The sequence below is a fragment of the Misgurnus anguillicaudatus genome, chromosome 19 (genome assembly GCF_027580225.2).
Source record: "Misgurnus anguillicaudatus chromosome 19, ASM2758022v2, whole genome shotgun sequence".
Taxonomy (NCBI): Eukaryota; Metazoa; Chordata; class Actinopteri; order Cypriniformes; family Cobitidae; genus Misgurnus; species Misgurnus anguillicaudatus.
Window position 1 is genome coordinate 19,370,298 of NC_073355.2, and position 12,865 is coordinate 19,383,162.

Genomic DNA, 12,865 nt, shown 5'->3' on the forward strand with positions numbered 1-12,865 from the left:
TCGGGTCTTTCTTTAAAAAATTTTTATTTATGCACGTCGGGTTCGGGTATGAAGTGATTTGGGTCATTTCGGGTCGGCTACATTTTTTTGGACCCGAGAAGACCTCTAGCCTGGAGTGCCCACTACATCGAATATCACACACTTTAGCGTCACCATATGCACGCAGATTTCCTCCCCAAAATGCTCGCATAAACGCAGAATAAAAAGTGATAATGCAACGCCACTTTTGCATTTTCTCTTCAGATCGTTTCCGTGTAAACGTAGCCAAAGACTTACTGTGTGTTATGTTGTTCACATTAAAGGGTTTCAACCATGATGATGTCACAGTAGTTATAAATATAATGCATATAATAAAATAAAAATATTTTTATTATAAATAAATAAACATATTTATTATTATGTTTTTATTATAAAAATACAAATACATTTAATAATATAAAAATGTATGATTTTTCATATATTTTCTGTAAATGCATACAAGTTGTAATATATATGTACATATGAGAAGCTCCAATGCAAAAGCTGCTAAACGCCACTTCCATTAAAAATGAGATAATGATATTAACCGAATGCTCTCAGCATGTATTATTTCAAATACTTTCACTTCAAATCCGCTTAACTCAGGCCAGAATCCATTAGAAGTCAGATAAAAAATGCTTATTTACAAGAAAATACTATGCAACCATACATATAAATTGATACAGACAATACAGAATGTGATTAAAAACATGTGCAGTCATACGTTAAGTTAACATATTTGTGATGTCATGTCAGTACCACAAAAATTTCTCAATAACCTGCATTTGTAGTTTAGTTTTAATAAATGGTGGCCTTGGGAGGGAATTTTGCACTGCATTACAATATCACTAAATATTACATCAAACTTCTTTTATTTAAAAAATAAAGAAATAGGCTGTTTTCTACAATACGTCCCCTTGTAAAGCATGAGAGAGACCAAACTTAAATTAAAAATGCATTTTCACCTCATCTTCACAGCAATAAGAATAACAATGAGGGTAAAGCGAATCGAGCTGTCAGAGAGGAGCTGCCAGCTAAAGATGTGAAATATGTCCGATGAAAAATGGATTGATACTAAAGGCATGAAACTTTCTAACAAGATGCTCAGAGCCCCCAGTAAGGACGATTAAATTTGGATGCACAGTTTCCTCGCCACTCTTATTGCTTTTTTATATTTACAACCAACCATAAGGCCACTAACATTTTACAGGTTTTATGCTGGTGCGGGAGGAGTGAAATAAGAGCCTGGCACGTCCTTCCACGTTTGCCTCCAATATAGAAAAGCATTTTTACGTGGAGCTTGATTCTTCAATGGTGGTTGAGCCCCTGACGGGTGTGCGATGTCCACATCTGTGCCATGTTAGGTGTCTGTGAGTTTCTGAGTGGGTTTAATGCTTGGTGAAAATGCCACAAGGAGATGCTCAGCCCTCAACACTATTTTTAATTAAACGCCTAAAGGTAAGCAGGTAACAGGCGGCTGTCCTCACGTCTGGCTTTTCCCTGAGGTGCAAAAAGACAGAGAGGAAGTAATATTGTGTCCTAACAAGACACATAATGATGAAGTGATAAAAGTTTTTCCATGTTAAATCAGAAGTGACCGTTCACTGCAAATGACAAGCATCTATTTGTACCAATGTAAAATTTGTTTTGATTGGCTGTGTTACAGTAAGATTGCATTCTGCAGTTTCTTGTCACTAAAATCTTTAGGGCAGAGTAAGGACACGGAGAACAGGGGACTATGGGAGTTAGAAAGACAAAATGTTTCAGCAATACCACTGTGATTGAATTTTTAGTAATTACTACAAATGCAAAATGTTCATTTCAAAGCTCCAAAGCCTCAAGCAAAAAGAAAACAGCTCTGTGATTAAAAAGAGATGCCCAACTAATATCCATCTTTTATGAGGAAAGGAAGCCAATTTCGCCTACTGCATGTCTCTACCAACTCTGCCCTCCCTCTCTCCAGCTTTTTATTTGCCTGCTTTATTTAGGCATTTAATGACATCAGGATTTCTATTGAATAGAAGCACTGAAAATCATTTACATTTTATAAGCTTGTTTTTTTTTACATTGAGTCATATGCAATCATAAGCCCTTTTCACACAGACATTCCGGACAATACACGGAAAATGCATCCTGGATTTTTCCGGGATCACTTGATTTTTTGTTCATTCCAACTGCCATGATTTGCCGGCATCTGCAAAGTCCCGGAAAGACACGTGACCTGTTTAAAATCTTGCACTATCTTCTATGCAGCGTCTGAAGTTTGCATATTATTTATTATTTCTCTCTCCAGAAACCACTCGCGTGCATTTTTGTTTATGATAAGACTATAAAGGAGCGTGTGACGCGCTGTTCTATGCTGGTGAATGATCTCAGCTTTAGATTGGATATTTGACAAGCTCCCTGATCTCTGCTTTAATACAGTTTTCAGACATTTCTCATCGTGATTGTTAATCACGTTTAAAACCCTCGTTTTGAGGAGCTGAACGATATTGTTGGGATGAAGCGCGGGCATTTTTGTTTATTATAAGCTCAAATGAACATGTGAGTCGATATTCTTTTATGCTGCTGCTGAAGGATCTCCGCATCAGTTCGGTAAGTGACGAGCTAACTTACCTGATATCTGCTTTAGTCCAGTTTGCTGACATTTCTCGTTGTGAATGTTGTAAAATCCTCATTTTAAAGAGTTGACCCAACTTCATGTTGCCATGACACGTGCGTCCTCACTACGGCACGCCCATTACAGCATTGTTTATACGTTTGTTTCATTTATTATTTCCTGATAAATGCTTCACTCTAGTTTGCGACATTTCTCGTCGTGAATGTTGATATGTAAATCTCTCGTTTTAAAGAGCTGAATCATAACTTTTGTTGTGATGACGGCACGCGCGTCCTCACTACGACACGCCCATTACGGCAGTGTTTCGGCTTCATGTTCACACAGAGGGTTTTCCGTGTATCTTACTAGGTCCTCTTTCCGGCAACGCTCCGGAAGATTTATGGGACGTGTTTGCGTTCACACAGAAGCTTTTCTGGCAATTTTACAGGTATTTTCTGGGACCAAAGGTCTGTGTGAATGGGGTTATAGATACAAAAAATGTGATATAATAAACTGTAAAAAAAAAGTTGGTTTAACATAAAAAAGTAAAAAAATTTTGTTAATTTAACTTAAATATTATTTGAGACAATTTTTACACAATTTTATTTTGAGTCCACTACTATTTTTAAGTTGAATGACTTAAGACGCAACCAGGTAACTTACTTTTTAAGTTAGACCAACAAATCTTTTTTGCTGTGTTGCCTTACATACTGTACAGTTGCAGCATTCATAACCTCTTTTGTTTTTTAAATGAGTTACCACCAAAATCAGTTTTGTATTAGGTCAGTATTAAAAAGTAAATTCTAAATTTTACGCAAAATCCGATATCCACTGTATTATTCTGTCATCTTTCCTCAATTTTTTTTCCCAAAACGCGATAAACGCCACTCCTCCTTCTTTACAAAATGCAATAAATCTGCTCAACAAATCACACCGCACCATTGCACACACTGTGAACAACAATAGGGGTTTTTCGATCTACGTCATCAATGTTCGCGGCGGCCATATTGTTGACATAGAACTGTCAGTCTGTCAATTGACAAGCGAGGCAGCGTGGGTATTATGCATGGTATTATCGGTGTAATTTTTTTTAAAACCGCGCAATGGTGTGTGGTGTAATATACGGATGTTCTAACAACAGCAAAAAGAACCCCGGAATTAGTTTTTATGCGATACCGACTGTCAGAAAACATGAAAGGAAGGAAACAGAGGAGATGAACCAGCGAAGGAGAGACTCCCAAAAGCAAAGTCTGTCATTTTATCACAGGTAACGTTAGGGATATATGCCTCACAGCAAAGTCTGTCCCCGTAATTTGATCACATATGGTTAGCTGTAAGCAGTGGCTGAAACTGCTCTTTCAAATAAGCTGCCATAAATTGTTATTAAATTAGTATTAATAACTTAATGAACATAATAATAGGTCTGGCATTATTACAAGGTATGGAATTAAGGGCCGTTCACATTATAACGATAACTATAAAAAATATAGTTTTGAAAATTGACTACGTAATGCTTTTTAATCTATTACATTAACTAACTGTTATGCCAAAAGGTAAGAGATTACACAAACTATTAGATTCACTGTTTACGAGTAAGGCGAAACGTAGCGTGTTGAGGACATCTGCAAAAGTTTTTATTACAAGCAATATTAAAGGCAAGTGATTTGCGCGAGTGCCGTGAGCGAATTAAACTTATTGTTTGGTGATGTGGACGATGATATAGTTATCGTTATAGTTATAATGTGAACGGCCCTTCAGTGCTTGTATGATGAATGCGAATACTGTATGAACGATATAGTTATAAATATCCAGATAAGTTACGGCTGGCAATAAGGACGGATCTTTACTTAAGGCTATTGGGTCTATTTGATATGGTTCCACAATAATCAAGCTCATCTTCTCTTAATACAGACGAGATGAAGCCATTAGGCTACTGCTCCCCTTGACTCAAATCTACGTGCGGCTAGGGGCAGGACAGATGTCATGTCAACAATACGGCCGCGGTTAGCGACTTCCGGTGTTTGCGAATAAGCCCTATAGCGGTGGGTTGAATACACACGCAATCCTAGTTTTCCTCATCTACTTTGTACTTCATACTCATCAACAAACAAACAAAACCAAAATAATAATTTTGATGGCATTGATAAACCTGTGGTGGTTTTCTGTGGCGGAGAAGGAACGTTAGCCACTCGGACGAAGGAAAAATGCCGGCTGTTGCTTGTTTTCACACGACAGCATGAAGCTTCTTCTACATTGACCTTATGGATCTTATGGAAAACTTTCCATTTTTTTACTCAAATTCAACGAAAATCGAGCAGGACCAAAAACATTTTACAGCTGATCGCTGTCAAAAAAGTTCAGCAACAATGTCACAAGGATGATAGCAGCAATGACAATGTACTTAATATGACAAAGTGTTTTGATTAATGCCATTAATGTTTATTTTTTTATCAGTGAAGTGAATGTAACATGGCAAAAATGATGCACATCATTTATATATTGATCCAATAGATTATAGCATTTTGAAGAAAAAAAAAACACTTTATAGATTTATTGAATTTTGCGGGAAAAAAATCAGTTTCTATAATAAATCTTTGATAATCAAATTATGGATTTGAATTTTTAATGTTATTATAACCCTACCCAGTCTCCTAAAGATGCGTATAAATAGCACGAAGTGTAAAACTCGTGCAATACATACGCCAAATTCCACTTTGGCGTGCATATGATACGCAAGTCCTTCCCATTCACTTAAACGGGGCATCTTGTTTTGTCATTTAATTTATTGGTTTCTCAATTTTTTTCTGTTTTTTAAACCATTTTCGCTTGGGTATAGTTTTATATTTTAGATTTGCTTAATAAGGTTATTTAATATACAGGTTTCTCCATGTTTTTGTCCATATTTAAGCCATGGTCACTTGGAGTTGTGGTTAGAGTTGGGGTTTGGGTTAGGATGTCATTTTTATATAACAAAAAGTTGTTCTAACCCTAAACCCAAGCGAAAATGGTAAAAAAATAGCAACAAAATTGAGAAACCAATAAATAAAACGACAAAAAAAGATGCCCCGTCTAAGTGAATGGGAAGGACTTGCGTATCATATGCACGCCAAAGTGTAATTTGGCGTATGTATTGCACGAGTTTTAAACTTCGTGCTATTTATACGCATCTTCAGGAGACTGGGCTTTATAACCTTAAGATGCTATGTGAAAGTTTGTAAAAGAAAATAGTGCTTTTGATCTTGTTACTTTCTTGGTAGAAAACACGTTTTTACTGAAATGAGTCAAAATTAATTTATTGTGTTGTGGAATCAAACTCTTCAAATATTCCTATGTATAGACCGTTTTAGCAGTAACAACATAAACAAATGGCTTTCGTGGAACACACGTAACTTTTGGTAAACTCCACAAAGAATTAATAACAATTTATTTTTGATAACAAGCTAAATAAACAACAAGTACAGTAGATTATCTTAGTTCAAATCATAGCTAAAGCGTATCAAAAACTACCCTTAGCTAACAATACTGTGTAAAATGTGTACTATATAATGTATACAATCTTAACTTCAGATCAGCTGCCAAAACACCCATCAAATAGCAGTAATCCATGATCGCCGTCTAGTTTAGTTTAGACACTTTAGTCAGACCATTAAACAAACCGTAAAGATGTGAGTTGCTACAACTTATAAAATGAAGTTGACTTTTTTCAAATACTTATCTGTAGCTATAACAACTCATCTCTAGTCAAGATAAATAACAGTAAGTTGAAATGACTGAAAAAATTTAAGGCAGCAAAGATTTGTTTTACAGTGTACTGTGTCTTCCATTCAAGAGACGATAACATCAAACTCATAAAAAATTACATGTAACGCTGACTGTCTTTTCAAATAGTCACTCTCAGATATTACTCTGACCTCAGGTACACTGTGCCTCAGAGCCACCACCTGGAATCTCACTGGCCGTTGGATCCCAACTCCCGCATTCGCTTCTTTCATCTTGTTTTAAAAAGCCTCATTGATATGCTTTACAGCAGACCCGCTGCATCTGTCTTCAATCCCCACCATGTGCCGTACAGCAGGCTTGTGACCCTTGACATTTAACCTGTTTAACCGAAACACTGCGATTCAATAGCCTGTACATTAGTTAAATGTGCCTGCATGTACTTGTAAATAAATGTAAAAAGAATCAATATAAACGATTCATAATTGGTTTACCAATGCATTTGTGTCATCTCAGTGCTAGAATCTGAGGAGAGCAGGTTTAAAAATATAAAAGCCCTCATCATTGTATCGCTTGTATATTCCAGCTGGTTTATGTGCTGTATAAAAGAGCCATTGCATGGCACAATTGATTTGTCTGAGCTCATAGGGAAACATGGCAATGATGGTGACAGAAGTCAAATTCACTGCACACCAGTGTGCTGGCTGTAAGTCGTCCTTTTTTAAAATCAAAGCTCAGAGCCTTTCTTGTGTGAAGTGTGGAAAAAACCCGCAGATTGAGGATTTAAAGGTTTCACGCTTGCTGTCTTTGGTTTTTCTGGCTCTTTGAGGTGTCGTGAAAGATTTTAGCACCTTTATAGGAACGTGTTGTGATAACCTTTGTGTGACTGTGTCTGTTTGTTTGCACATACTGAGAAGTGAGTATTAAAAGTCTCTGTTGGACAGGCGAATTGTTGTGGCTTTTTTACAGCGACAGGACTAGGGATCCTAATCTTTTCAATTAAAAATTGTTCTTAAAACTTAATGAAATAAAAAAAGTTTTACTATCATCATAAAAGGAGTTTTATTTGTTACAACTTAAAGCATTTAGTGATGTCAAGATACTAAATTACATAACTCATACGACAGACCATACAGTAATCCACTGTGGCTGAAATAAAGAATAACATTGCCCTACATGTCATTGAAGATCAAAGAAATCCATGCAATGATAATCCTGAATTTTGACTCTGTCTTAAAAGTTCAAGAACCAGGTCAGAATAACGTCACAGGGAAGTGCCTCCACTTATCACTGCCTTTTCATGTCTTTCCGCAGTCGATGTGGCCCCATACTTCAAAACAGAACCGGGACCTCCGGAGATCCACCTAGAAGGAAATCGGCTAGTCATGACCTGCCTGGCGGAGGGCAGCTGGCCCTTGGAGTTCAAATGGATGTTTAACAACACAGATATCACAGCCTTCTCCCCTGAGTACAAGTAAGTGGCTGCTTTCATCTTCTAACACTGTGTGTTTACAAGACACGACCCTGCGACATGCAAAAAAAAATCTTTCCCATGTTAATCACAGTTTTGATCCCAACAAGCCACGATGGCTATACGCAGGGTTCCCACGGGTCCTTGAAATCCTTGAAAGTTTGTGATTCTGGGGGGAAAATTCAAGGCCCTGGGAAGTTGTGAAAATGTACATACATAGATACAGATCATTGAAAGTGCTTGAATCTATTTTATCCAAGAAGTTTTCTGGAAAAAAATCCATATTATTCCATATTATATAGTGTAGGATAATATTGTATGTGAATGGTGATGAAAATGTCTCGGGTTACGTATGTAACTGTTGTTCCCTGAGAAGGGAGTGAGGCGCTGCGTCTCCATTGCCATACTTCCTGCGTCCCTGTAACGCCGTCTTTGGCAATATTTCAGATAGCGATATACTTCCTGGCTCCTGCGTCACCCTGTCTTTGTGGTTAAGCCTCACTATTGGTTAAATTTGATATACACATTCAGACGCACTTACCCTTGGAGGCGTCCCCAAAGTGTTACCGCAATGACGCAGCGCAAGTTCCCTCTAAGGGAACTGTAACAATATATCTTTAATGGTAACATAAAGTTACCTTGCTCTCATTTGAAATGTGTCCCCACACTTAGTCCTTGAATTTGAGGGTACTGAACCTGGAAAGTCCTTGAAAGGTCCTTGAATTTAAAGTTAACTAAGGTGTGGGAACACTGTATACGCAACGAGTGGATTCTACTTAAAAAACAGTCCATTTATATGTGACGTCACGGCTGACAGCTCTGCCCACACAGAAATCTCATACAATGGAAGTTTTGCACATTATGAATATTAAAATCCATAATAAAAGGGACAATAGATAATTCACCTTAGATCTTAATAGGAAAAAAAATTATCTTAAAGGGGCTGTATGCAGTTTTCAGCGGCCTCTAGCGGTGATGTTTCAGATTGCAACCAATACGTTTACAAGCGCGTGCTCGAACTCATGAGCGACGGCCAGACTGAGATGCAACACACCGGAGAACTCAGGTAAACTCCAACTGCAACGTTAAATTGACTGCATTTAGCCTATGTTATGTGGTGGTACATTTACGGTAAGACAACGAAAACGGTTAGTGAACACTGAACAATTTCAGTATAACAGTAAAGCCCGGTATACACTGTGCTATTTTAAATAGTCCTTTAGGATTGTTGTTTGCCACACTGGCGATCAATATTGTAGTTAAGTCCATGTCACACTGTATAATCTCAGTTTCCATCAATGTAAGACTGTACGAGTTTAAAGACTCTTAAAAAGCGGATGCACGCAAACAAACGCGTCTGCAGTTTTACGCCATCGAACGAAGACGGCTAGGCGAACACACGCTAAAGCAAAGGCTAGCAAACCGAAACAACATCTAAAAAACTAAAGCATATAATCGAAATATATTTGACATGCTTTGTAGTAATGTTAGCTTACCTGTCCAAAAGGATGAAAGCCAAATCCGGATCCGTTTTTATACCCAAAACAAAGCGGAGGTTTCTCCATAATTCAAATGCCCTGCCAATGTTAATCCGTGTTTATGTACGAAGTTGATCCGATTCACATTTGGCTTTACGAGCTTCAGCAGATAATTTTTTCCTTCACAATATGTGGAGTTTGTGTTGGAGTCTGTGTTGTGCTGGGAGCAGGTCGTTTCAGTCTGTTATCAGACGCGTTGCAGTGCCGTCGCTGTTGAGTGCAAAGTCAGTAGACGAGGCGAGGGGCTTACTTTCACATAAAAATAATAAAAAAAAAAATCAGAGGTAATAGCAAAACCCGCAAAGTGGATCATTTTAATGTGAGATTACAACCCCTTCACACAAAGGCAATTGAAAAGTGATTAGTTTAAGTAGAAACACTGCGGACAGCCCCTTTAAATTAAAGGTATTGCAGAAAATGTATTTTTCCGGGTGGATCATCAAGACTATTGGTCCTCCTAGTTTTCAATCAGGAGTGTTGGACAATTGCATATTTTAAAAAAGTGGAGAAGGCGGTTCTTTTCTAAAATTCGAGAAAATCCTCCGCTACACCTTTAAGATACATTTACTTGATTCACTAGTTCACCTGCGCATTCAGTCTTAATGATTATTGGTAAACAAACTTGGCTTGCTGTCCTTGAAGGGAGCTCTGAACCTTTACTATGAACCTTTAGAGAGAGCGAACCTGAGGCCTAAGCTCGAGCCCAAAGCTCACCCCCCCCCACCCCCCCCCCCACCCCGCAACAAAATTGCACAGAAGAAAAAAGAGAGCAGTGAGGGAGGAGGGACGCCAGAAGAATTGCAGCTGGATGCAGAGGCCTTATATTCACTCCTTATGATAACAGACAGGCCTGAATGTTTAGGCTCCTCCCGAACCTAGCTCTAAATTACCTATAAAACCTCTGTTCCCAGAGAAGGGAACGAGACGCTGAATCTCGTTTGAAAAACTTCCAGCGTACCTGTACACCGGTTTCGGCATATGCAAGCTAAAGTGGGAGTTCCTTTTCATCCTTTTATGCTCTGTGAAGTCACGTCCAACCATTGGTCGAATTTGATATACATACTCAGACGCTATCATGCTGTAGGCGTTCAAAACAAAGACAAAATGACCTGAGATACTGAGTCTTTAAAAAAATAATAATAATTTAAGACATACATTTTTTTGTGTTGAGTGTGTATTTTTAATAATGTTAAATTGTTTATTTCATTAGTTTAATTACTAGTTTGATTTTTCCAATTATTATACTTTGCTTTTAAGTGGTTTTCATTTTCAAATGTTTTTTTCTCAACTGTTTTTTCTTGTTTTATATGACCCTGAAAGGACAGATACCACATTACAAACTTCAAAATCCCATCTTATCAGTTTAACAACCTTGCCGGTTTCAATTGGGAACCCATTTCAAATTTATAATTTAACAAGTTTAGCAGCATAGCACTTAAGATCCACTGGTCTACTGGGTTCAAAACAAGTTAGGCTATATTGATACCATCTGTGACATACTACTGAAAAGAATTTCATTTTAATTAAAGTAATGCACGTATAAATGACTGCAGGGTTTACATCAGAAATTATTCTTGTTTCATACCAAAATGTACAGTAGTATTTCATTAAAGGTGCAATGTGTTAATATTAGGAGGATCCATTGACAGAAATGCAATATAATATACATAACTATGTTTTTAGTGGTCTATAAAGACCTTACATAATGAACTATATTGTTTTTATTACTTAAGAATGAGCCATTTTTATCTACCAGGGGTGCCCTTACATGGAAGTCGCCATTTTGCACCACCAGGTTTCTACAGTAGACCTAAATGGACAAACTATATAAACCTCATTGCTTGACTGGCTACTTTCTGCTGTCTCATATGACAACATCTTTATCCTGTGTTGGTCACCGTAGATTCTCTATGTGCTTCGAAAGGGAGAGGTGAACGATGGACTGAACTGTTGGATACAATTCGCTAATTCTCACCGCAAGATGTCGCTAATATTTACACATTTCTCAAAATTGTCATTTTAATATTAGTGCTACTGTTCGAGGCAGATTAACATCTACATATGCCTTCTTAGGGCTCGACGACTTAAATGTTTTTTTAGGAGCATGTGCGTATGCACTGTCCATTCCTGATCATTCTGATCTAATTGTGATGTCACTGCTTTTATCGGTTTTGTAAAATTAAAAATAATTACTACAGATCATCAGGCGATATGTTTGAAACAGTGAGTCTTTAAAGGATAAGTCCATTTTCTTAAAAAAATCCAGATAATTTACTCACCTGCATGTCATCCAAAATGTTGGTGTCTTTCTTTGTTCAGTCGAGAAGAAATTATGTTTTTTGAGGAAAACATTTCAGGATTTTTCTCATTTTAATGGACCCCAACACATAACAGTTTTAATGCAGTTTAAAAAAAATTTTGTTTCAAAGGACTCTAAATGATCCCAGACGAGGCATGGGGGTCTTGTCTGGCGAAACGATTGTCATTTTTGGCAGGAAAAATGGAGAGTATGCCCTTTTAAGCCACGGCTTCTCGTCTTCCTCTGGTCCTGTGTTGCGCCAGCGCGACCTCACGCAATATTTCATCACCTCAAGAGGTCATGGAAGACGTATTCGAAAATACGCCCCAGTGTTTACAAGTGTGGAGAAAGAGGACCGTTCTGATGTTGTTGTAAGTCTAATGATACTAATTAATGTCTTTGTGTCAGTTTATTGTTTAAAATGTCCAACAAATGTGCGTTTCATACATGTAACACGTGACCTTTCCACGGCATTACCCAATTATGTGAGGTCGCGCTGGCGCGTCACAGGACGGGAGATAGACGAGAAGTTGTGGTTTAAAAGTGCATATTTTTATTTTTCTTGTCAAAAATGACAATCGTTTTGCTAGATAAGACCCTTATGCCTCGTTTGGGATCGTTTAGAGTCCTTTGAAACTGTAATTTTAAACTGCATTTAAACTGTTAAGTGTTGGGGTCCATTAAAGTCTATTAAAATGAGAAAAATTCTGGAATGTTTTCCTCAAAAAACATAATTTCTTCTCGACTGAACAAAGAAAGACATCAACATTTTGGATGACATGGTGGTGAGTAAATTATCTGGATTTTTATAAGAAAATGGACTAATCCTTTAACATTTATCCAAAAGAAATGCATAGCCACATAGACGCCCACTGCAAGACAATTATTATTAAACCCCCCCAAAAAAACCATAAAAGTCAGAATTATTTCTGTTGAACAAATCTTTGACTATGTATTCAACCCATAACCTTAATTTATTCAAAAAGGAAATGACTTGAGGTAAAGCTGATTGGAATAATTGTTGTAATGAAGGTTTTCTAAAGAGATTCCTCTAGTTTATGTAATAGTACATTTAATCAACCATGTAATTTCCTAGTTGAGTCCTCCTCATGTTGTATGTTTAATTTTTCAGTAATAATAGCCTCTTAGACTGACCTTTTTTAATCAGCATCCAACCTCTGTAGCACACAGCACTTCCACAGACATGTGGAGCGTTAAACCTG

The 12,865-nt window shown here is 37.4% G+C and overlaps 1 protein-coding gene across 3 annotated transcripts in view; it reads left to right on the forward strand.

The window, feature by feature from the left end:
- sdk1a (sidekick cell adhesion molecule 1a) overlaps positions 1 to 12,865 on the forward strand; it is a 408,423-nt gene that overhangs the window by 161,976 nt on the left and 233,582 nt on the right. For all 3 annotated transcript variants that reach the window (XM_073857057.1, XM_073857058.1, XM_073857059.1), the window contains one exon: positions 7,649 to 7,808. In XM_073857057.1, the coding sequence (XP_073713158.1) occupies positions 7,649 to 7,808 (160 nt within the window). The remainder of the gene's footprint in view (positions 1 to 7,648; positions 7,809 to 12,865) is intronic.